The sequence below is a fragment of the Furipterus horrens genome, unplaced genomic scaffold (genome assembly GCF_987537825.1).
Source record: "Furipterus horrens unplaced genomic scaffold, mFurHor1.1.pri manual_scaffold_2, whole genome shotgun sequence".
In the NCBI taxonomy this organism is placed as follows: Eukaryota; Metazoa; Chordata; class Mammalia; order Chiroptera; family Furipteridae; genus Furipterus; species Furipterus horrens.
The window spans coordinates 64,200,449-64,227,451 of record NW_028327172.1 but is presented as its reverse complement, the minus strand read 5'-3'; the positions used below and the strand labels follow the sequence as shown (position 1 = coordinate 64,227,451).

At 37.7% G+C, this 27,003-nt stretch overlaps 1 protein-coding gene across 8 annotated transcripts in view; it reads left to right on the top strand.

Annotated features, from left to right (window-relative positions):
* The window catches only part of YAP1 (Yes1 associated transcriptional regulator), a 122,906-nt gene that overhangs the window by 57,130 nt on the left and 38,773 nt on the right, over positions 1-27,003 (top strand). For all 8 annotated transcript variants that reach the window (XM_090265825.1, XM_090265821.1, XM_090265823.1 and 5 more), the window contains exon 3: positions 3,266-3,381. In XM_090265825.1, the coding sequence (XP_090121951.1) occupies positions 3,266-3,381 (116 nt within the window). The remainder of the gene's footprint in view (positions 1-3,265; positions 3,382-27,003) is intronic.

Here is a 27,003-nt window from a genome sequence, read left to right as displayed (position 1 = left end):
GTTGACAAGTATTTGTCAACACTTACATAATCATTGAAGGTACAGTAGTTAATAATATGACAAAAAGTCCCTATATCCCTGCACCTTATGTTAGTTGGGTGAATCAGGCAAACAAAATAAGTAAAATATATATATCAGATAATGATAAAGGATTATCAAGCAAAAATAAAGCGAAGAAGAGGGTAGACCTAAGGGTAGGGTAGATTTTAGATGACATGGCCAGGGAAGGCCCCACTAAGAATATGACACTTGAGCAAAGACCAGAAGGTGGTAAGGGAATGTACCATGTAGATACCGGGGGAAGAGTGGGCCTAGCAAACTGTTACTTTGGTCTTAGCAAAAATACTTTTTTGTGGCATACAATGTTTTTATAAAGATTCTTGTTCTTGTGATTAAAAGGAAGGGCTGGGTATTTGGGGGTATACTGTTGCAAATTACTAGGATAAAACAGTATTTTTCATGATTAAATGAAGACAAAAATTGTAAAGGTAATTTATTTCACATTTTTTTAGGCATCTAAATGGTTGCATGCTTTTATAATTGGACAACTTAGATAATGGCATTTTTGTTCCATAAAGAGATGTGGATATTTTTTAAATCAGTGGAACATTAACTGAGGTTAACATAGTACAGCTCTACGAGACTCTTAGTGAGGTTCAACAGCTTTTTCAGGAGGAGAAATTTTAGCATTTGTACTTAACATCGTTTCAGCAAAATAATATTTTGAGAGAAGTAAAACTATACATTCTCTGAATTATATTAAAATTTCTAATTTATTTAAAGGAGAAAGAATCCTTGAGAACAGATTTATGGATTGGCTACAATATTTGGGAAGGTTAGTAGTTCAGAATGCTGTCTTCGTAAACTCTTGGGTGGAGCTCTATCTAATTATGAATAGATTAATATGATTTATGCAATTAGTTTTTAGAGAAACCCAGCTGATAATAGAAAATCTTCAGCAGTCAGAATCATAAACTTGCTTTTTTACCTCCCTCTTCTCCTTTACCCTTCACAAATATTAGGGATTTTTAAAAGGCCAGAAGACAAGGAATAGGCAGTGGCACACACTTTCATTGAAATTTAAGAACCACTAATAATGAGTTACTGGCCATTTCCTTTCCTGATTGCTTAACATTATAAGAAGCAGTGAGAGACACTTCTCTAAATTTTGGTCTTATGGGTTTTAAATTTCTTTGCTTGTGTGTGACTATGTTAATTACTATATGTGGATTGCTTGCCACCCATAAGCATGAGAACGGCTGTAGATCTAGAGAACATTTTATGGTTTAATTTTTTCATTGACTCATGGAGGAGTGAAAAGGAAGAGGAATAAGCTCTTACCGGGCTTGACAAGGACTTGATATTTTGGATTGAGGTGCTTACATAGCAAGACTTGAATAAGGTTTTGCCTATACTGTCTAGACCTGAGCAAATACTAGTGCTACTGCTAAAAAGCATATATGACCAGTGGAAGATGAAATGCTGAATTGACAGGTACCGTTGTCGTTCCCAAGTGTACACATCTTCCACATTGTTACCTCCTTGTTTTCATCCCTTTCTACTTGCTGCCTAGGGCCTACAGGAATTCTTCGCTCATCTCCAGTAGATAATATTTTTGGTCTGTTCAAGCCAGAGTCAATGATCCTTTTAACTGTGCTATTGATAACGTTATTGATGAAGATAGCGTTCTGATTCCATGTCTGGAAAGTAAATAAACAGCATTTCCTAACCACTTACATAAGTATTTATCATGGAAAGATTCAAGAAGAGAGAACTCAGATTTGAAATTGAAACATTTATAAACAAGTCTTATTTCTGGCCATTCCACCTCACCAGTTTCAAAAACAATGAGTTCGTGCTTGTTTAATAATAGGAAAACCTAGGAAAGCAGAGTCCTGTAATTTTGCCATTTAGAAATAAACACTGTTACATTTTGATGTCTTATCCTTACCATATGTTTTCAGTATACACACGTATTTAAACAATAAGCCTTATACTTTACATACTGTCTCACTGCTGACTTAAAAAACTATATTATGATTATTTTCCATGTTATTAAATGCTCTAAAATATTTCAGTAGCTGCATTATAATCCATCATATTAAACTATTTATATAACCAATCCCTATCATTAGATGTTAGATGGCTTTCAAGTTTTTGCTTTTATAAATTATGCAGAAGAGAACCTTGCATAATTCTTCTCTGTCTATGTTTTCAGGATAATATTTTAGGTAGTTTCATTTGTATATTTTTAGTTGTTTTACTGAAACATTTGCTGGAAGAAGGAAACTAACATTTATTGAATGCTCATACACCAGATACTGTGCTAGGTAACTTGTAATCTTACATCTCATAGAATCTTTAGCTGTTTTCATACCAGTTTTATAGATGAAGAACTCTATATGCATATGTCTAAGATATTTTGCAGTAAGTTAAGTATATGTAGATGTTTCGCAGTAGGTTAAGTGCATATAACCTTTGTTTAGCAAATAAAGGCTCACGACAGTCACAAGAAGACAAAAACTTACAGATGAAGTTTTTAATTCTATTTTGTCTTTGGTGTATATATTATAATAAGACTTAATATCTTTGTGTTTACTTAAAGGCTTTTAGGTTTAAAATTTTTATGTTAATTGGCATTCTTAGCTTAGGAGAAAAAACATGGATCATTCCCTTGCAGATTTTAGGTTTTAATCACATGACCACTGTTATAGACAATTAATTTATAAATCATGTTTTATCTTTTCTTTTTTTATCCTTATCCGAGGATATTTTTTCATTGAGGGTGGGGGGAGAGACATTAATGTGTTAGAGAAATAATCAGTTGGTTGCCTTCCCATACGTGCCCCGACTGGGGACTGAACCTGCAACCTGGGCATGGGCTCTGATTGGGAATCGAACCAGCGATCTTTTGGTCCACAGGCTGATGCTCCAACCAACTGAGTCGCACCATCCAGGGCAATAAATCATATTTTATCTTTAAATTAAAAGTGGATAATAATTGCCTACTAGTTGAAAATTTCAGGCATAGCTTTTTCAAATTTTGTAAGATCTAAGAAGTGAAAGTTAAATGATATGAAGATGAAAAAAGGGTTGCAGAGGAAGGGTTGGAGCAGTGAGATGTCTTGACTATATGCTTTTGCAGAGCTAGTTTGGACACCTTTGCCTATTAGCCCATGTATAATCTGCCTTGTTTTCGTACATGGGAGTGTTGTTTTTAGGACCTGGTATTTGTGATCTAATGCAGCTCTTTGTTTTGTCTCAGTCACATCGATCAGACAACAACATGGCAGGACCCCAGGAAGGCTATGCTCTCCCAGATAAATGTTACAGCCCCCACCAGTCCACCAGTGCAGCAGAATCTGATGAACTCGGCCTCAGGTGAGTGAGACACTATAATTAGACCACACGAAGTAATGCTTGTGCATTGGTAAAACTTTCTGTGGAAAACAGTAATTATTCTTCTAAGGAAACCGGATCATGGGTGATCGTTATTTTCTTGCAGTTTCATAGGGAGAGGAGTACTTACTTTATTTCAAAATAACAATGTTGTATGCCAGAGCATTGTTTAGTCATTAATTCATAAAGGGGCTGGTGACTAAAAGCCAACAGTTTTTAAAGTTTCACTTCTGAAGTGAGTATTGCCAATTCCTACGCTGATTAATTTTGACATGCTTGCATTTTCTCCTGCTTTCTTGTGTTGAAGGTTTGCCCCTTCCTTTTGTGGTTGGATGGGAAACTAAGTTGTGGTGTTTCTAACCCCCTACCTTTTAAAGTAGTTATTTGTTCTATCATAAGATTAACTGGAAGATTACAATTTATAAATCCCAAGCCATCTTTCTTAGGTCTAGTGTGTGTTATGAACACATTTCCACCTTTTTCATAGGAGATAAATCTGAGTATAAATCTTTTTCCTGCCTCTTATTTGGCAATTTACTTAAATCTGCCATTTTTGTCATATACATAATGAAGAGTGATAATACCTCCTTCTATAGAGGGGAAGATATTAAAGGAAATGATATAATACATATAAAGCTTTTATTACAGTTCTACTACATAGTACGCAGAAGTAAAGGCTTAGTTCCTTCTTCCCTAGTAAGTTAGATACTGTCTGGCTTTCTTTGTTACGTGGGCTCAAGTCCATAGTTACCCCATTATGCATCTTTATGCTTATAGAAAAAGATGTTCCTCTGGGAACATGCAAACCTATGTCTAGCATCAGGGCCTGGATTTGGGCCTGATTTCTGACCACTCCTCTACCTCCTACACTTTACCCTCTTTGCTTAGTATGCTGGTTCAAGGTATAAACAGCAACAGTAATGGCAGCTCTAGTGGCCTTGATGGCTTTTTTCTTTACAACTCATACATCTTCCATATCCAACAGACCAATTATACAATATTATAGCTGCACTATTGTATTTCTTAAACAGCAGCAGCCTTTGGAAAGGGATTGATGGAGGTGGGGAAGGTGGTAAAGTTAGTTGACAAGAGTATTGAATCTTTGACTTGAGAGTGCACAGAATTTGAAATGTCTTTGCCCCTGAAGATGATGCCAGTGTGTTGGAATGTTTCTACTGTCCATAAGTCTGCTCTTCTTTTGTTGGATTAAACACTTGTCTAAAGAGTTAAAATCTGAAAATGAAAATTTAGGCAAGGTTCATGAGTGAGCTTCTGTTGTCATAAACTTTGTTTATATGAACTCTTGAAGTAAGATTAATTTCTTAAATCTTCCATTTTAGCTTATTTTAATATGAATGCATTTACTTATTCTCATCATCGGTTTTATGTGTGACATTTTATTTAAATTAAAAAAAAAAAAAAAAGGCAAAAGTACGCAAGTATTGCCTGACCAAATACTTAAGTTGATTAGAGTATCGAGCCACTACTCCAAGATTGTAGGTTCAATCTGGTCAGGACACATGCATATATAAGTGGAACAGCAAATCTCTCCCTTCCTCCCTCCCTCCCTCCCTCCCCCTCTCTAAAATCAATTAAAAATATTTTTAAAAATTAAGTATTTGACCAATATTTTTACTTGACAGTTAAATTTTTTTAATTATCAAATTTCAACATACAAGTTGCCTTGTATTTATAGTCCAAAGAAGATGGTTGAGATTATTCGTTTTGTCATGCTCCATCTAAAACTATACATAGGAAATTAGTAACAAATAACTCCTTCCTTAATTGAAATTTTATTTTGGGAAATTAGGTATTTTGCATCTGTAGTGGTTGATTGTGATTCTTTTAGAACATTGAATTTTTTTCCTATTAAATTTTCTAATGGTAATGGTCAATGGAAATGGAATACTGTATTCAAATTTAATTTTAAAATCAAAAGTATCAAATTAGTTTTAGGAGGTTTTAGAATATTTGTGTATATTTTACGCTGTATTTTATTTATAAAATATGAAATTGTTTTTATATATGGCATAAATTAGGCATAAGCATGCTTAATTAACAGGTGTATCTTTAAAATTAATTTATTTTTCAATCACAGATGACATGCAGTATTATATTAGTTTCAGGTGTACAACATAGTGATTAGACATTTACATACCTTAAGAAGTGATAACCCTGATAAATCTAGTACTCACATGACACTATACATAGTTATTATAATATTATTGACTACAGTCCTTATGTTCTTTTACATCCTCATGACTAATTTTTATTTATTTATTTTTAAAGATGTTACTTACTTATTTTTAGCGAGAGGGGAAGGGAGGGAGAAAGAGAGAGGGGGGAACATCGATCAGTTTCCTTTTGCATGTGCCCCAACCGTGGACTGAACCTACAACCCAGGCATGTGTCGCAGCCAGGAATTGAACTGGTGACCTTTTACTCTGCAGGACGACACCCAACTAACCTAGCCACATTGGTCAGGGCACTGTGACTAATTTTATAACTGGCAATTTGTTCTTAGTCCCTTTCACCTTTTCACCCATCTCTGTAACCCTTCTGCCACCTGGAACAGCTGTATTTAGTCAAGAGAGGTGGTGTCTTTGGCAGGAATAGTTGGCGTAGAGTGGGAAGAAGCATGATTGTAATGGGTTAGGAGTGAGAGGGGGAAAAGTATGAAGAGAAGGTTGTAGATAAAGTTGGAGGGAGGACCTGAAATGGGGAAAACCATTCTCAAAGAGACTTATTAAATAATAATAAGCCCTAATTATATGCCAGGCATTCTGTCTGCTAAGCTCATTTTGAGTACAAAGTTTATTTTTAAAATGGAAAGTATATATCAAATTGGTTTAATTTAATTCTCATAATGACCATTTAAGTTAGGTACTATGATGAGTCTCACTTCACATATGAGAAAACTTGAGTAACTTTCCCCAAATTACACAACTTTAAATGGTAATGAATGGGGTTCCAGGGCCCCTGCCCTTATTGTACATGTGACCAGGGTTAGGGTAAGTGGCAGAGAGTAAAGCCTCAGAAAACGGGCAGAGTAGGATCTGTGCAGGCACTGGAGGCACTATTTTAAAATGTAAGTAGAAACACTGGAGAATTCTTTCTGCTGAAGGTGTTTGGGTGTTGGGGAGATACTTGCTTAAGGAGATTTTGTGTCTAATAAAATGAACACTGTACCTCAAATAAAGAATATTTAAAGAAAATACTGTAGTCATTGTCTTTGTTGGGAAGGTCAGACAATATGAGTTAAAGGAAAAGACAGGTATGGTGAAACCAAAAAGCTTTCAGACAAACAAACAGGTTGTAAAAAAGAAAAGCAGTCAGCAAAGGTTCAAAATGAGAGTCGTCGTCGGCAGCCGTCCGTCTCGAGAGACGATGGTGTAGCTTCTTAAGAGTCTATCTGCACCGCCGAGAATGGTTGTGCAGTCCGACTCGGGAGTGACACGGTATCTGTCTCCTCCCGTGTTGAATCGACATCTTGCGATGACGCTGGAGTGTCCTCTCCAGTGAAGCTGAAGCTACAGAGCCTGGGCAGGGTGATATGGAGGGTCTGCTGTTGCCCATGCAGCAGACCCCCCCTCTCTTCGCAGCTGAAGGATCCAAGGGAAAGACGGAGTCAATACAGCTTGGCTTCAGGTGCGCCGCAGGAGTTGCCGGTGTTGACTACAACGTCAAACCGCCTTAGGGACTCCGGCTCCGGATTTTCTGTCGGGGTTTACTCCCTTAGCCTTTCCCCTGAAGAGGTATGCCGCAAGGCAGCGGAGGTTTTTTGGAGTCAGCGTTTTCCTTCTCTGATGTGCCCTGACTGGAAGATCAAACCAGCGACACTTAGCTCGCAGGCCGACGCTCAATCCTCCCATATTAAATATATAATAAACATAGTATATGTTTATATGTTAAAACATAGACTTTATCCCTTTAACTCAGTCCATACTATTTTTATTACATCACTTCCTCTTTAAATGCCTTGAAGGGTTCAGTGTAGCCTGCTGAGAAATTTATTATTTTTATTCCTATCTTTCCCTCTGTGGCTTCAAATTATTCTATCCCTGCCCCCACCCACTGGGTTTGAATTTTTTTTTCACTCTGCCAATAGAAATTCAAACTACATCTTCTTTACAAGTTCATTCCCATTCATTCATTCCTATCTTCTCCTGCAGTGATCTTCCCCTTCTCTGCAGTTGTATAAATCCCTATGCAGTTGTATAAATCCCTATACTACTTAGAGTTACTTTATACTCTAGGATTTTTGAGCATACCCATTAGAACAGAAATTAGATCCCTGAATCATGTATGCAAACTGGCTTCAATGTCTTTATGTATGATTTCTGGGGAGGGGTCCTTAGCTTTATTCTGACCCCTGTGTAGTTCAACATGGGTTCCACAGCTTGACAAAACCCCTAGGTGATCCTTATGTACACTCAAGTTGGAAAAGAACTTCCCCATAGGATGTTTGCTCCTGGGATCTGTACCCATGAATGTCTAAGTTTCACCTTAATAGTAGCAAAGTTTCCCATCACATGGCTAAACCAGTCGAAGGGCATTTTGTATATTTGTCTTGTTTATGTGCACAAAAGCAAGGATGCTTAGTAGTCAATAATCACTATGTTTAAAAAGAGAGAGCCCTAGGTGGTATTGCTCAGTGGATTGAGCACCAGTCTGCAGACCGAAAGGTGGCTGGTTCGATTCCCAGTCAGGGCACATGCCTGGGTTGTGGACCACATCCCCAGTTGGGGGTGTGGGAGAGGCAGTTGATTGATGTTAAAATGAGAGTAAGGTGTTAAATTAAGTATATATGAAAATTCAAGTGTGGATTCTAAATATGTTCACAGTTAAAAATGGAGGCTTAACTACCAAATCAAATTGAGGCTACTGATAATATCTACAGTAAATGCCTCTTTTTACTCTGAATTACATGCACAAGATTGTTGTATTTTACTTCTTCCACTTCAGTGGACATTTAAAGAGTAAATAGAGGACTTCTACATGGTGTTGGAATGCTTTGGAATGAATGTCACAGGAACTGTAATCTTGACATACCTCATGTTAATAAGTTTTCAACCTGGGGCTCTTTTTCTCCATCTGAAAAGCACCCACAGTGAAGTACATACACAGCAAGTTTTCTCAGATAGCTCTCTCTCTGTCAGGACATTCTACTTGAAAAAAAGCAGCAAAAGTGACCCTTGTCTGTGCTTGGAAAATAATCTCTTAAGGCGTTTTTAGAATCTGGAGATAGTGAGGAAGGAGATTTGTGAGGGTATTTAAATTTCGGGGGCATCTACTTGAACAAAGCAGCACATGGCTTGCAGTAAAGCAGGTTATCTACAGACAATTTTCACCCTGAAGGGAATGCCTTCTGTTTATCTGAAGCCTTCAGATAAAAGAAAGCTACACAGCTCTTTTGAAGCATTTTACTTGGTTAATCAAAATAAATGCAACTTGTTTTACATTTTTTATCATTAATTAATTTAACTAGAAGTTTCTAGTTTTGCTCTTTTTAAAGAATTCTCATTCAGATATTTGAGTCCAGCATTATGTTCTGCTCTAATTATTTCTAATCATACCACTTTCCTTAAAATATTGTCATTTTTCTGGGGACCTGACGTGTAACCTAGTCATGTGCCCTGACTGGGAATCGAACCAGCGACACTTGGCTCGCAGGTCGACGCTCAATCCACTGAGCCATAGCAGCCAGGGCTTCAGGCCTGCTTTTTAATGGTTGGCTGGAGTGAATGATCTTTTAAGAGTCTCTCCAGTTCTAAGATATTATGAAATTCTATTTCTTTTATTCACTTTAATTCTGTTTAGCAAAAATAATCAGTGTGCATTGGTTTTAGAAGTTGTTTTTCAAAATGTGAGGTTGGAGGAGTATATATAATCGAGTAATCACTTAAAGGTGTACCTGGAAAGGGTTCTAGAGGCAAGACTTGCCAGATCCTATAAAGAAGATTAATTTATATATTTTTTTCATTTAATTAGCAATTAAGTAACTGAACTTCTGAAAAGAATTTGAAAGGTGAGAAAAATAAAAATAAAAGGAAATATGAAGAATTCAGTAAGATAATGGTTCTATTTTACTTTAAAATATATAGTATATACATATATAAACTATTCTATTAAATTGTTTGAGATGATTGTCCTATAGCAGTTCTGTTAAATGTATTATGTTTATAGCATATTGATTTAACAGCCTTTTGATGTACACTTGGGATCTATATAAAATAGCTGTACAGCCCTGGCTCAGTTGGTTGAACGTTGTTCTGCAAAATGAGGGGTCGCTGGTCTGATTTGCAGGTTCGGTCCCTGGTTGGGGTGCATATGAGAGGCAGCAGCCAATTGATGTTTCTCTCCCTTTCTCCCTCCCTTCCTCTCTAAAAATAAATAAATAAAATCTAAGAAAATCAATTAAATAGTTGTACATACTGAAAGTTGGATAAACATTAATGATTCTTATTTAGACATTAGAAAATAAGAACTTGGGGAGAGAAAAGTGATACTTTTCCTTTAATCAGCCCTATTTAAATGAAGATAGTAAATTTTCTTTTTTAGTAGTAATTTGTTAACAGTGAAACAAGATTGCTCAATCTTAAAACAGCAATAAAGTCATGAAAGTATACCATGATAATTCAAAAATAACTTGATGCTAAAAGCTGGCTAGGAACATTGAAAATTACATGCTGTGATTTAAATTAAGCAAAATCAATTAACCCAATTATCTGCTTTTTAAAAATGTGCCTTTGATAACAATCTACAGTCAAATGTTTTATTACTGGTACATTTTAAAGGATCCATTATTTTTGTGTTTTAAACTCAGGCTTTTTTTTTTTTTTTTTTACTAATCCTACCAATGCAGCACTTTTCAGATTTCCTTATAAACGTGCACGGAATTCCTAGGAAGTACCTCAAAATGGGTGGAGAACATGCCCTCAGTGGAGAAAGATGATAGATGTTAGAGGAATGTGCTAAACACCAATCATTACAGTGAGGGAAATGTTTAGGAGCACACTCAGAGTAGTACAGAGCTGCCTCAGTGTTTGCCTGCTCTGTTACTCCTGCTTTGTGTAATATCTGTTAGAGCACAAAAGACCAAATGGGAAAGAAAAATTGTTACCAAGAAAAATGACAGAGAACAGATGTGAAATGTAAAAATGACAGATAAAAAGTAAGTGTAGCCCTGGCTGCTGTGGCTCAGTGGATTGAGCATTGGCCTGCGAGCCACATGTCACTGGTTCGATTCCCAATCAGGGCACATGAGTAGGTTGCACGTCAGGTCCCCAGTTGGGGGCGCGAGTGAGAGGCAACCACACAGTGATGTTTCTCTCCCTCTCTTTCTCCTTTCCCCTCTCTCTAAAAATAAGTAAATAAGCAAACAAATAAACTTTTTTTTTTAAGTGAGTATAAAATTTTTAAGTTTAAAAAGCACAGAAAGGGGCAAGGACATGTGAGAAGTTGGAAAGCTAACAGCAGGTTTTAGGAGTTGATAATGCCTACTTTGTATGTTGTAATTAACAAACTTTTAAGTTCTACTTTTCACCTTTCGTGTGAACTGAAAAGAATCTGGAGTAAGGGGTTAAAATCGAGGGCTCTTGGAGTCTAGTGAACATGGATCTGAGTCCCACTTCTGTCACTTATTGCCTGTGAGATTTTGGACAAATCACTCTTGCTACCTGTGCCTCAGTCTCTTCACATGGAAAATGGGGATAACAATAATATAACATTCAACAGACAGGGCTACTGTGAAGATTAAATGACACAACATCTATAAAGTGATCAGCACATAGTTAGAAATAATAACAAAATATAATGCTTGGTGCTTGGTATGATATATTGCATATACTCATGTAATAGATAAGTAAACGTGATTTGATCTGATATTTTATAATTTAATCAGTTTGTATGAACTGGTAAGCACTGTTTCTTCATTTAAAATAATTTTTAAAATCTGTTACCACATTGCCCCTGGGTTACATTTAACGAATTTACATGAGTCAGAATATTTCTGATTTTCTGGAAGTTACTGGTTATTATAAAATAGAAATTATGTGTCATTCTGAAGTAATTAATTGTTTGGTGAAGTTCATTTGAATTTGAATTCTTAAAGTTACTAAGGTTTTAGTGTAAGGATCTGAACCTAATGAAGAAAAGGATATAAGGTTATTTGTTATTTTAACCAGCAAACTAAATTAGAAGAGTAAAAGGTTATTTAAAGAGTATGAAGAAAAAAAATTTTTTTCTTCATACATTAGTATCATTGCCACCAGTTGTCTTAGTAATATCGGTTACTAGTAATGTTTAAAAATAGAATTATCTCTGTTCAACTTTTCTTCCATGATTATTTGTATAGTTTTGGAAACTTTGCTTTGGAGTAGAGAGGATGAAAAAGAGATTACAAATTATTTACATTTAAGAACAAATAAATGTCTTTTATTTTTTCTCCTGATGTTAGAATATTATTTTTGTCTTTCCTACTGATTTCTAAATCCTTCTGGTTACTCTATTGCTACAATAACTGTATGACTCATAAGAAGAATATTTGTATGAAAGATTAAGATGCTAATTCTTTAAAAATGATATCCATAAACTACCATATATAGGCAGCATCAGTGAAATGAAAAATATCCTGCAACAGTAGATAAGAGTTTTCCAAAATATTATTTTCTTTTGATGTCAGTAAGGTAAGGAGGTAATAAAACTTACTTCAGGTTAAAATTTTAACAGAAGGTTGTTGCTGTATTTGAACATTCTGAAGCCTAAACAAGCTTAACAGAAAGCTAGTCTTTTTAAATGTACTTATTAAAATATAAGGTATTAAGTTAAAATCTAAAGGAATCAAGTTGCACTGAAGAAAGTCTGAACTGTTGCATATTAGAAAGTTCTCTGAGCTTATACTTGGCCTTTTTCTCTAAGAAGTTCATCCAGCCTGTAATAGACAAACAGGAAAATGATTTTTTACAAAATCTCATCATTTCACCTTGAGGCAATAGAGTTGTTCCCTTTCTAAATCATTGACTCCACAAAAATGCTCTACTTTCTTTTCGGCACTGTAATGGCCACAGGGATTGAAGAGCCAAGTTCAAACAGTTTTTTCCCCCATATAATTATAACAATAAGTGTTATGGCAGACAGACACTCGTATGGACCAAGTGTTAAGAAAGTAGAGGAGGAACATGTGAAATAGCCCAGAGGGTAGAGATGTCTTTAAAAAGCCAGAGGTTCATTTATTCCTTCAACAAATATTGAATACTTAAATGTGCTAGGCACTATACCAAATCATGAGAATACAGAATATAAATAAATGTATGTGTCAGATATTTAAAATGGAAAGAGAAAAATAAACCTAATTTGTTAAAAAGATATATTTTATATAGATTCTCCAGGAAAGGCCTCTGTAATTGATGTCTTTTGAGCAGAGATCTGAATGAGATCGTGCAGATATCTAGGGGAAAGGGGAAGAATGTTCCATGCATAACACAACAGGCAATTCAGAGGTGCAGAGGCTTGTTTAGGGAACTACACAGAGGCCACTGCAACCAGAACAGTTGGTGAAAGGTAGAATGGAAGCCATATTGTACAGGGACTTGTAGGTTTTGAACAGAGGAGTGATATAATCTTAAGTTTCTTTAAAAGTAGGTAGATTAGTTAAGGGGACAGTTGCAGTAATTCAGGGGAAAGGATGGACCAGTGTGGTGAAGGTAGGTGGAAGTGGTTGGATTCAGGACCTGAATTTTAGTAGATGAGTAGGAGTTAAGTTTGCTGAAGAAAAGGGAAGATAAAGGTAGTGTGGTATGTGAGAGATTACTGGGGCCTGAAACCCCCAGCACCACATAACTAGTGGAACGGTGAAGAGATGAGACTGAAGTCATTTACAGAAAATTTTTGTGCGAAAGAGTTTGAGCTTTATCCTGAAAAATTTGGGGAAGCCATTAAAAATTTGACTTTTCTGGGGTCCTTCCCAAGGGAGAACCTTCTATGGGTTCCCTTTATTTGTTACCTAATTATTTCATGTTTGAGGCCTAGGTACGTTTTTTCATAAACCTACCTCCTTATATTATATTTGGGTTTTGGAAGTTAAATACATTGCAACCAAATGGCATAACTATTCCAGGAAAGAGTAGGGAACTGACTTTTAAAAAGTACCTACTGTAAACCCTGCCCTGTGTCAAGCATTTTTTTTCTTTAACCCTCTCAACAATTAATTGAGAAGAGTGTTCATCTCAATTTTCTAGTTAAGGAAAGTGAGAATCCAACAGATTAAGGAACTTGTTCATGGTTAGAAGGCCAATAAATATTGGATCCAAGGTTTTGAACCAAGGCCTTTCTGAATCTAAACCTTTTACAATATTTTTTCTTAACTATGCTGTCTTTCTAGAGTTTATTATGAGGCTAAAATTTAATTTCATTTAAAATGCATCAAAGATAATCTTTTTTTTAACCAAGTAACCCACCAAATGGTTGTTTCTTATACTGGTAAAATTTGAATCAGTGGTAGGTTGTTATAAAAGGAGTTTAATAAAACAAGTGAACCTTACTAGTATTTTATATTTTTAGATCAGTGATGTTCGGTTTGCCATGTGTGGAAGAATTGCCTGAAGATTTGTAAAGTGCAGCTTTTGATTAATTAGTCTGGAATGGAACCCGAGTGAGATTCTGCATTTCTAATAAGTTTCTATGTGGTGCTGATACTGCTGGTTTATGGATTACACACATAGAAAACTCTAGAATGGAAACTTAAAACCCATAGAAACATTAATGATCTATTTTATTATTCCTATTTTCAATTGGAATAAACCCTTTACTAAGTGCCTAATACATGTGACTCACTTTTATTTCATGAGATCATACTCAATATAAAAATCCTGCAAAATGCTATCAACTTTTTAAAAACTGAGGGTCTAAGAGATTGTGACTTGACCAAAATCAATCAGTATTCTTGCCACAGATTATTTCTTCATTATTGCAGCTCAACAAACTTGGTTGTGTTTGGTGGCAGTGCTGAGCTCTGGGGATACCAAGACAAAACAAGTCAAGGTGTTTATTGCAGGCTTTAGAGGCTGATGGGGGTGGGTGGGTGTGAGCAAATGATTAGGGTACAGAGAAGCATCTGCTGTGAAGGGGAGATGAGCACAGTATTTGGGGGCACAGTATGTTGGTGAGGAGAGTGCAAGTAAGTAGCAGTGCCAGGATTTCAGTTGTATGGTCCAGAGTTTCATCTTAATGTACTACACTGTTCATTGTGGTCTCAGTAGTTAGGCAGAAGAATCTTCTAGCTACCTATAAGACATAGGAGAACACCTGAACTTGAGGGGGAAAAAGAAAGGAGCTGGCCATCACTCTGAATCAGATAAGTCTGTACGCAAAAGTGACATACCTTGAGCTCATGGTTTAGAGCTGCATGCTTTAAGTTAATTTTCACCCTGAGAATAAAACTGTTACTGTGGAAACAAGAAGAGAAATCATATTTGTTACCAAGACTTGATCTTATAAACTGCTTTTTCTTCAATAAATGCATTTATGTACACTTACCCCATGCTTACTTAGCTTATTGAAGCCACTAAAGAGTTAGTGACAGTAGTATTTAATATTTGTTGTACAGGACAACATTTTCCATTCTGTCTGCCTAAAATTTTTAGTAGTGTGGGCAGAACTTTATGAGCTTATAAGGTCAAGCATATGAATTTTAGATATTTATATTTGTGTAAGACTTTTGTAAACAAAACTGCAGAAGAGTCAGGGGTGAATATATTTGAGTGATGTCCTGTGTATTCTGAAAACTGTAATTCTGCAGATCAAAACTGACCCAGTGATAGTTTCTAATGTTGCCATTTTGTTCTTAGCAACCTTGCAAAATGAACATTTTCAGTCTTGAAATAAAGAACTCTTTTTCTATATTCTATAGCAGAATGATAAATTCTTCCCATATTACTACCTGGTCTATATTTAACTCAGGGTAGAAGAGCAGATACAAGACAGTGTGCGGTAAGCATCCAAAAAATCCAAACAAGTGCAATTTCAATAGACAGGTGGGGAAGAGACTTACTGGTAGAACAGAGTTGAAAAAAAGCATCACAAAGATATAGTATGAGAATAGAGTAGAATTTCAGTGGGTAAAAACAGTGGAGGCTAGGAGGAGACAGTTGGGGGTTGAGGTACATTGGGGATGTCTGTGGAGGTCAAAAGCCCATGACACTACTAAGTACAGGAAGACCTCAGATGTACTGTGTGTTTGGTTCCACACCACAATGAAGTGTGTTGCAGTAAAGCAAATGCTAATCTCTTTGCTGGTGGAGGGTCTTTCCTTCTATTTGTAAAAAGCACATCTGTGAAGTACAATGAAGCAAAGCACAGTAAAGCCAGGTATGCCTATATTGGCCATGCAGCTGGAGGAACTAACATGGAATGAATTGCTAAATTACTTATGTGATGGAATCATCTTACCAAAGAGAAAGTACCTGACACATAGGAGAGGAAACTATGTAGGAGGTTCAGCCCTCTTGAGGAAGTGGCATTCACACTGAGGAGGAATGAGTAGGAGTTAGCAAAGCAGGGAGGGTGGGTTAGAAGAGTTCCTGCATGGAAGCTCTAGAGAGAAGAGAAGGAGGGGTATGAATGGTAGTGGCGAGTGTTTTCAGGACCTATGCAGTTCTGTGTAATGCCTGACACAGAGGACCTTGAATAAATAACCCAATAAAGATACGAGAATTTTTCCTGTGGGCTTTGGAGAGCCCTGAGCCAGAAAGCTATTTCCTCAGAGGAGGTGATGCAAGATGATCTTGGGGCACATAGTGTTTAATGTCACAGTGGACTAAGACCATTTGGGGGTACTGTTAAAATTTAGTCATGGAAATGTGAAAGTCTAAAAGTTTTATTTGAGGAACAGATGCAGTTGTTATTTTAAAGTAAAATCCACTTAATATTGGACATATTTTGTGATGTCCAGTTGATGGAGAAGAGAAACCAGTGTAGACACTGAGAAGCTTAAAATGTAGGAATCATCTACATGAATATGACTGAAGTTAATGGGGTTTCATGAAAGTTCTAGGAAGAGAAAACTTTTAAAAAACACTTCTTTTGATTAATATTTGTCATATTTGCTGTATGAAGCTGTTACAGAGCGAAAGGGGGTTCTTTCACATGGCATCTTGGTGTAAAACCCAACAACTAGTGCTGAGGAAAACAGGTCTTTATTTACAATATTCCAACCTGGGGGAGGGCAGTGAGCACTTCAGCTCAGAGCCCATTCTCCCACGGGACCCAGCACTGCCCTTGATCCCCAAAAGGCTAGAAGCCAAAAACATGCCCAGAAGTTCCCCATCCCTTATCTGTCAGCTCTTTCTTTCAGAATCTGGGGTACGATGTCATCAGCCTCCATATAACAGTCCAGGAAAACATGTGCCATGTTGCACTGGATCATGCATGATTCTCTCTTTGCCCTTTCAAAGCCGCATGGAGTTCTCCTCCCTTTCCTTTCTAAGCCACATGGAGTTCTCTTAGCTAAAATGTCTGCCGCCTATTTTTAAATCCCTGACTGCGTCCTGTGACGCAGTAGGTGTGGTAACTGGTTCAGACCATTCACAGAACCTTGCGCAGGCTCTGTATGCTCTTTCTCTATTTCATAATCAAAACCCCTCCTATCTCCTTGGGGCCTTGGAAGAACCAAAGCCATTTGCATAACTAAGACACTAGCTACCAGCCACAGTTACGCAAAGACATCTTAAAAGCTGTTTCCCTCTTCCGGCCAAGATGGAGGCGTAGACAGACACGCTACCTTTCCCTCCACACTAAGAAGGAATACAACTACCTCAAAACTAGAAACAACCAGAAGTTCCAGACAAACTGCATGGAAGTGCAGCAAACAAAGATATAAAGAAGAAATACTCATCCAGACAGGTAGGAGGGGCGGAGCCGGGGTGGAGAGGACTCCGTATGCTGGCAGCAGCAGTGGCGGTAGCAACAGCAGGCCAGCAGAAAGCGCAGTCACATGTTTTAAAGTCAGGAGGGACACGTGGGGAGCATTCCTAGCTCCTCACCGGACCCTGCAGCTCACGGTCCCAGCACTGGGGAAAAATCAAGCTTCATTGCTTCTGACTGTGCAGACCAGTGGGGGTTGCAGTGAAGGCAGAAACTGCCAGTCTCTCAGCAGAGTCCGCTTGTTTAAAGGGCCCCCACAGTCCTAAAACGTCCGCAGACCCACCCACTCTGGGAACGACGGCCAGGGCAGCAGCTAGAGGGGTGCCAGTCTGGTGCGGAAGTGGGAGAGGTGCATGGAAAAGGGGCGAGTGCTGGGCTGGCGGCATTGTTCCCTCTCTGACCCCTCCCCCACATACAGTGCCACAATGTGGTGAAACAGGTCACCCTGTACTGATGAATCCCTAAGGCTCCGCCCCTACAACGTAACAGGAGCGACAGCTCTACCTGGGATGCAAAGGCAAACAAACACAGGAGCCTGTCAGAATGAGGAGACAGAGGAGTATGGCCCAAAAGGGGGAATGGAATCAAGGTTCCAGAGGGAGAACTAAGTGACGAGGAGATAGCCAACCTAAAAGATGAGGAGATCAACAACCTAACAGACGCAGAATTCAAAACACTGGTGATAAAGATGCTCACAGGCTTGACAAATATGCATGAGTATGGCAAACGCATAAGAGAAGAAGTGAAGGCTATGCTAAGTGAAACGAAAATCCACACAAAACCAATGGTGAAGGGAAGGAAACTGGGGTTCAAATCAATGATTTGGAACATAAGGAAGAAAAAAATAGTCAACCAGTGCAGAATGAGGAAGCAAGAATTGAAGAAAATGAGGAAAACTTCCCAAATTTTGTGAAGGAGATGGACATACAGGTCTGGGAAGCACGGAGGGTCCCGGGCGAGCTGGACCCAGAGGGAACCACACCAGGACACATTATGACTGAGATGCCAAAGGTGAAAGATAAAGAGGGAGTCCTGGGGGCAGCAAGGGAGAAGCAGAGAGTTGCCTCCAGGGGGGTGCCTATAGGACTATCAGCTGATTTCTCAGAGGACACTTTGCAGGCAAGAAGGGACTGGCAAGCAGTATTCAATGTGATGAAAGGCAACCTGCAACCAGGACTATCCAGCAAGGCTATCATTTGGAATGGAAGGGCTGATGAAGTGCTTCCCAGACAAGGTGAAGCTAAAGGAGCTCATCATCATCAAGCTGTTATTATATGAAATGTCAAAGGGACTTACTTAAGAAAAAGAAGATCAAAACTATGAACACTGAAATGACAACAAACTCAACTATCAACAACTGAATCTAAAAAATAAAAACAAAATCCAACTAAGCAAACCAGAATAGGAATAGGATCATAGGTATGGGGATCATTTGGAGGGTTATCAGCTGGGAGGGGGAGAAATGGGGTTATGGTACAGGGATTAAGAAGTATAATCGATGGGTACAAAATAGGGGGAAGTTAAGAATAATATAGGAAAGGATGAAGCCAAAGAACTTATATGCATGACCCATGGACATGAACTAAGGGGGGTGGGGTTACTGGAGGATAGGGGGGTACTGGGCAGAGGGGAGCAAAGGGGAAAAGAATTGGAACTACTGTAAGAACATAATAAAACATACTTAAAAAATAAAAAAAAGCTCTTCCCTTCTCCCCATCCCCCAACCTGCAGGTTCCAAGGATTTGGGGGGACCCCCACTCTGTAACAGTACTTAAGAGCATGGGTTCTGAAGAGCTAGAACTGTCTGGGTTTGAATCCCAGCTCTTCCACTTATTACTCTGGGCTAAGTGATTTGGGGCTGTTTTCCTCTTCCTTAATTTTCTCATCTGTATGAAGTGAGGATAATAATAGTACCTATGTCATGGGGCTGTTAATTAAGTTAATATTTACTTATGAAGAACTTTGAACAATGTCCTGCGTATAATAATAAGTTTGTGATTCATCATAAATACAGACTAGAACTTCAAAAAACCTGAAATTGATCAGAATTAGATACCTTTACAAGATCATTGCATCTATTTTTCCAGCTCCTCTTACATTCTAAGGAACTACATGTTCATAATCCTGTATTTGACCCACTCATCACGGTGTGTTTAGTAAGCTTTCAGTATCCTGGGGGTGACTTCCTTGTTTCTGAATTGTGGGGCGGGTAAGAAGGAGAGGTTGATCGTTTAACTTGTGGTGTAATCAAGACTTTCTTGTTTGATAAGATATTGCAACTGGTTTGTTAAGTCATTACTAATACAAAAGGATCCTTAGGCAAAAGCAGGAAGTTGGTGTTGAGTCACCTTCAATGTCAAAAGCAGGAAGCTGGTGTTGAATCATCTTCAATGTTATGACCTGGAGTATTTTGTTTGTTTTTTAAATATTGCAGGAAGTTAGTATTTGCTATAGTAGATAAGTTATCATTTAACCAGTAGTAGTAAATCCTACATAAAAATTTATTTTCCCCAAGGGATAGGTAATTCTCATTTATGAATTACTTTAGTTAATAGCCTACTACTCTCTTCCTTATCCTAATTCAAATATCTTACCCTTTTACATCTCATTGAAATGCTCACCTATTTCTTACTGTTGTCTTGATTCACAGCCTATGTTTTATCTCCTCTTCTTTCCCTAAAAGACTTTGGTGTGGTGGTCAGGCATAATGTTCCAGCCTTGACAAACTCTGGTGTCTTTCCCATTTCTAAAGGCCTACCTTAAGTGTATATAAATGTGATATGGAACGAACGTGTTTATTGCCAACTTTGACTTCTTCGTGAGTTTGGAGAAATTGGTGTTACCTGTTAGTCTTGGCAATCCCTTTTAGGTCTTGCCTGTTCAACTCTGTTTGAAATGACAGGGGGTTTTCTTTTCTGGTTGAGTCTGGATAATAAAAACAAAATAGGCCACTGTACCTCATTCCTTGCTTATATGCCCCCTCCATACTGGCCTCCTCAGTGTTTCACCTGACTGGAATGCTCATGCTCCACATCATCAATGCTTGGACCTGGATTGTGTTGGGGTCTCAGCTTTAAGGTCACATTCTGAGTGAGGCCATTCTTAGTCCACGTCCTTTTTTTTTTTTTTTAAGTTCTCACTCAAGGATATGGTTATTCATTTGAGAGAGAGAATTGATATGAGAAACATTGATTGCTTGCCTCCTGTATACACTCTGACTAGGGATCAAATCCACAACCTTTTGGTACATGGAATGATGTTTTGACCAATTAAACCACCCAGCCACGGCTTGAGACCAGTTTCTTTTCTTTTTTTTTTTTGCATTCATGCTGCTCCCTCCTGCCTGCCCCATTTTCACTGCACTTACCATTAGCCAATATGGTATTATACATATCTGTTTGTCTTACTGGCTAGAATATACATTTCATGAAACATGAACTAATTTGCTTACTGCTATCTCCAGGGCCTAAAATAGTGCCTGAATATAGTAGGGGATCAATAAATACTTATTGAACAAAAGAATTTGCTATGTTCCAATGCCTTCAGTTTAAGTGGTACCAAATAATAGAGAAATTGAACTTACATGGAAAGAGTAAAACAATATTTTGTTTCACAAACATAAATAAAGGATTTTAATTGAACTTTATTTGATTGCATTAATTTCAGCCAACATTTATTCCCACCCTTTCTGAGAGTAGTAGGCACTCTACTAGACAGTAAAATAGAAAAATGCATAATATATTTACCGGTGTTCAGGTATTTCGCAGTCTGGCCTGGAAGAAAACACACACTAAGTTACATTCAAGAAGCAGCTCTGTACTAGCTAAAGAATTCTAAGTTGGTATTTTTATTTTAATTCAGAGCAAGTTACTGACTGAATTAGAAATTCTAAGTGTGGGGTGTCTGTTTTAACATATCGTCCATGTGATTTTGAATGCATACTAAAGTTTGAGAGCCACTGTTTAGTGTAAATAAAATGTTGCTACTTCATTTTATATACTCCATATTGAAGAAATTATAATATTTATGACACACTAAAATCAGATTATAGATTGAACTCAAAGACATCAAACCCTGTGGTCTCCTCTTATAAACGTAGTTTTGTGAGAAGCCCAGATTTCCTTTCTTCCTTGAACTTACTGACTCTCCTCCATTCTAACGCTATCCCAAACAGATCCTCAGATCAGACTTTCAGTAGTCTCTGCAACTTGATGATTCAGAAACTATATCAGTCTTGCTTTTTCTGCTTTTCATGGTTATTCAACAGTTAGCTTAGTTTAACATGTTTACTTAATATTAAGTCACTGAATTTCTTCTAAGGACGGATTAAGTTTTAAAAAATTTTTTTTTCTAGTGAATAAAGCCCAGATCTATATTGTTTTATTTAATTCACATTTAAGGTTGAAGAGTTCTTTTTAGTTTTCTTTTCTGATACTTAAGATTCAGTTGTGGTTCAAAGCTGTTTAGAAAGTAATGTTTCTGGGAGCGGGGAGGGGGAAAAAAAGGGGAAGGGTCTAGTCAAAGAACTAGTATAAATGACCCATGGACATGGACAACAGATTGGGGATTGACTGTGGGATAGGGGGGAGGTGGGCAGGGCAGAGGAGAGCAACGGGGAGGGGGGGATGGAACAGCTGTAATAGAACAATAATTTAAAAAGTGGGCGGGGGGGCAGTAATCTTTCCTTATCTACTCCTTTGCCTTTGGTCCATAGCTTTCTTCTTATGTAAAGAAACATACCATTTTGTACCATCTCTTTTTACACAACATTATACAGGTCTGGGCAAAAAGTAGGCTTACAGTTGTGAATATGTGAAATAGTTTATTCTTGTATTATTTATTAATTACCATATTTTTTTGTATTACAACTCTAAACCTACTTTTGTCCACCCCATGTTTTTACCAGAATGTTAAGTGAAAGACATAGATGAATATATAAAGCATTCTTTTCTGTTTAGCATATTGAGTTTGCTATAAATTTGAGTGCTTATCAAATTAATTGTATAGTAATTATTCTATTTCCTCTGCATATTATTTTTTTAATTAGAAATATGGTGAGAAAATAGGCAGCATTGCTTCATTTGTACTGGGTTTGTCTCTCCTTTATATCTTCATTTCTAAAACTAGCACATTTAGAGGTTTGTTTTTGATTGTTTATGGTCTATAAGAACATTATTGGTGAAAAGGTTCCTGGATTTAATTTTTGAAATCTACTGTTTTTAGTGAAATACTAAATACTTAATGATTTATGGATGATAAATACTTGATATATGACTTATGTGATAAATACTTAATGATTTTTAAACTTGTGTATAAAGAGATAGAGTCACAATTTCACTTTGAATTAATGCATGGAAACACCTGCATATGTTTTGGGGAAGGTATTTATTTATATCTTTGGGAAGCAGCACATATTATGGTTTAAAATCAGAAGCTCTGAATTAAAACTGCCTGGATTCAAATCTTCCCTCTACTTCAGGCAAGTTATCTTTCTGCATAGTGTTTCATGTGTATGCTAGGGATAAGAACAGTGCCTAGCAATAGAGCCCACTGTGTCAGCTGAGATGTGATTATGTCGCCCCAGTGTGATGATAGGAAGGGAGCTGGCAGTGGTAGAGGTGCTGCTGCATCAGTATCCCAGGGGTTATGCCTTGCATTATTATGTATAACGGTAAAAAAAAGAAAATTAGAAAACTCTGATATCCAACACTGGAAAAGGGGATAAATGAATTCTAATATATCCATACTGTAAGATATATGAAGCCATTAAAAAGCATGCGGGGCATATGTGTTGTGCGAGGAAAAGATGCCCATAATAAATACATCACGTGAATAAAGAATAAAGCAGGTGTGCTGCGGTAGAGCATGACATCAGTGGGCATGCACATGCTGTGCAGGGTGCACAGGAAAAACCCAGAACCTATCACAAAACTGAAGCTGCTTAGTTTTGTCACCTGGGGAGTAGGGGAAGTTTTTGCTTTATTCATTATGCATTTCTGCAATTTTTAACATTTTGTAATTTTAAATAAACTGCAAGAATGAATACACTTATGAACATAAAGTTTAAGGAGTGAAAGGCGCTAGATTAATAACATCATTTGCATATTCTGTTTACAAACATTAATTGAAAATAATATACATACACGATTTTAAGCTAATTTATAGAAGGTTCAAAGTATTAAAGGACAGGACATTTATTCTTCCATTAAATATTTATTGAGCAATTACTGAGATACTAGCCTACAAGTTAAAATGTAAGTGGCCTGGTCAATGCCAGGAGGACAGACATGTAAACAAGTAATTTCAGCTCTTATCTGTTAAATGTTAATACAGAGTAGAAGAGGAAACTGATAATTTTGTGTAAGGTAACCAGGGAAGGCTGAATTGAAAAGGTATCGTCTGAGCTCTAATAAGTTTATGAGGGGTGGGTAGAATGTGATAACAGAAACAGCACATGCAAGAAGGTGGCATAATTTTGAGAAAAGTTGGAGTGGGTGTGGGAATTGGGTGTGTGGAGAAGACTTATTGAGGAAAATGTGGCCTGCTGGCTTTTACCTTTTGATGGTATAGAGCAAGGGAAATGGTTTTAAAGGCAACGAGTGACATATAAAAGTTGATTAGGTAAAATATTGTAAGAAGAAAACCCTGGTGGTGTTTAATGAAGACACTTGGATGGGAGGAGGAGATGAGAAGTCGGGCACCAAGGAAGGAAGCTGTATAGCAGCAGCAAGGAAAAGCTGGTGTCTGGTTATGACTGAACTCTTATTTAGAGAGGGACTAGAACAGATCAGTCAGAGAGAACATAAGTGGCATGGGTGAGCAGGCAGGAAAGGTTTTGTATTCAAGATACTGCTCTTGGTTCTAACTCAGACAGCTAAGGTGGAGAGTGATACTGTGTTTTTGTTTGCGTGTGGCTTCCAAAGGCATCCAGTGACTGCTCTTGACTTATTCGTCAGAATATTTTAGGAACTTAGAATTTTAGTTACTTGTTTTTCAAAAGCATTTTTCAGGTGAGCCATCTTCATATTTAAAGGTAGTAACAAACCATTAGTAGAAAGTTTTGGAGGTTGTGTCTTCCTGGTGGGGAAATAGAGCCCAAAGTGATAGTAAAAGCTGCTTAGCAAAGTGGTTTGATTTATGTGTGTTAAACAAGTTTGCTTCCATTCACCTTTTAGTAAACATGGGATCTCATACAGCAGACTTCAACTCTGGACATGGTTAGCATTGTGTACGCAACTCCACATCCAGGACTGGAGGAGGGTCTTCTCCCAGTGGCTTCTCCAGGGTCTCAAGTGTATATGTTACCTAACAGGATTTTGTGCGGCCGCTATTCTGCCCCCGCACCCTGTCAAAGCAGCCCTTTGATAATCACAGGGGAACAATTTTTAACATAATTCCTAGTGAGTTCGATTTTTCAGCTGTTTTAGACTTAAATCAGCATGCTGATTTCAAAACTGCAGTTAGTTTTTTTCTATCACATCAAGTTTTTCTGTACAGCTTATCTTAACGTGACCACTCTAGGCTGGATCGAGCCTGGATGAAGGGAAGCACTAGTGCTCTCCTACTGGCTGAGAGCAAACCTCTCTTGAGTGGGGAGGGCTGGGGGATGACTTTGGAGACCAGCGACAGCTTCATACTTGTCTAGGCTATTCAGTTACACATGAGACAGTGTGGTGAAAGGTTGTGTGCCACTCTGTGTAGTAAATCGTATTCCGAAGTGTAGTCTGAGTTCTTGTCTATATACAAGGAGTTAGCAGAATTTTTTTTATTTACATATGTACTTACTTCCTTTCCTTCAGATCATGTCTGCCTCTATTTCTCGTTATAAGTGCCTAAACAAACCTTCGTTTTGTTATATCTGTGTCAGTTTCACCATTCCCAGTCAAAGGATAAATATCAGTGTATTTGTCAGGCAAACCTATTTTGCATGTTTTAAAGTAAAACTTGGTGATCAAGATAAGTCTTGGGCCCCTCACACGGTGTACAAGCAGAGTGTTGAGAGTTTACAGATGTGGATGAAGGAAACACGTGATAAATTGCCATTTGGTATACCTATGGTTTGGCGAGAGCCCAAAGATCATTCAAGTGACTGTTACTTTTGTATAGTGAAAACGTCAGGATATAACAAGAAAAATAAATGTAAAATATAGTATCCTAGTCTACCATCAGTTATACACCCAGTGCCTCCTTCAGCTGAAATTCCAGTGCCAGTTTTCATTGAACTACCTTCTTTCGAAAAACAGGAGTATGGTGAAGAACAAAGTGACAGCAATGACGAAGATTTTGAAGTTGAAGATGACTCAGTTCATCAGGGATTTGATCAGCATGAGTTGAATGATTTGGCACGAGATTTGGGACTGTCCAAAAAGGCTTCAGAACTCCTAGCATCAGGACTGCACAAGAAAAACTTGCTTGAAAAAGGAGCGAAGGCATCTTACTTTCTATCAAGAGAAGTGCATTTCTGCAGTACTTTCGTAGTGATGGTGGTTCTGTGTATTGCCGTAACGTACAAGGTTTAATGAAGGAATTGGGAATTCCAATCTAGAACGCAACTGAATGGTGACGGTTCATCGATAGCTCAAAGTGGAGCTTGAAGTGTGTCCTCCTCCACAATGGCAATTTATTTGGTGCAGTCCTAGTTGGCCATTCAGTTTGTTTTTGTGAAGAATATGAAGATATAAAGAGAGTCATTGATCTGTTGCAATATCACAAGCACCATTGGATCATCTGTGTTGACCTTCAAATGGTCTGCTTCCTTCTTGGTCAGCAACATGGATACACCAAGTATCCCTGTTTTCTGTGTATGTGGGACAGCAGAGCTTGTGAGAAGCATTGGGTGGAGTCGAATTAGCCTCTAAGATCTGACCTCAAACCTAGTGATCCAAACATTCTACATGAGCCACTTGTTGACAGAAAGAGCATTATTATCCCACCTCTGCACATAAAACTGAGTCTCATGAAGCAATTTGTGAAAGAAAGCTTTGCCAACTGAAAGAGTCTATTTCAAGTATCTCCTTTTGGCATTTCCTAGCCTGTCGTTTAAAAAGATAAAATACCTTAATATGTATGTTTGGTAGCAGAACTTTACTACTTGTACACAATTTGACTTACAGTAACAATATATAGCCTTTATATGAATAAAATAAATAAACAGTATATTCAAGTAATTCTTTTATTTTCCTTTGTATGTACATTTTGTATGATTTGGGGACAAAGGGAGTGTATCCTGTCCCATAAAAAGTTGACATGATAGAGAAAAACTGGGGTAATTTTTGGATTCAGATGCCAAAAGTTAGCCAAAAACAAGTGTCATATCTAACGCAGTGAAAATTGTGTTCCCCAGTGTAACAAGTGGGGCTGTTCCTGATACACATGGAACTGGCCTCGAATTAGACCTTTGGGTCCCACAGGCTTATGTGAATGGTCTGTTTAACCAAAGTTACTTATTCAGCATCACTCCTAAGGCTGTCTTGAACTGCCAATATAGAAAAAAGGAACTTGTTCTGTTTTTGCACAAGAAGCATACTCACTCTCTTGTCTTAGATGTGGGACATGGATCAAAAGAAATGTAGTTATATAATGAACAAAGGCTCAGGAATTAGGCTGCTGTGTTTTGAGTATCACTTTGACACTAATTGGCTTGTGAGGCTGTACCAACAACCTGTGCCTCAGTTTCCTCATTAA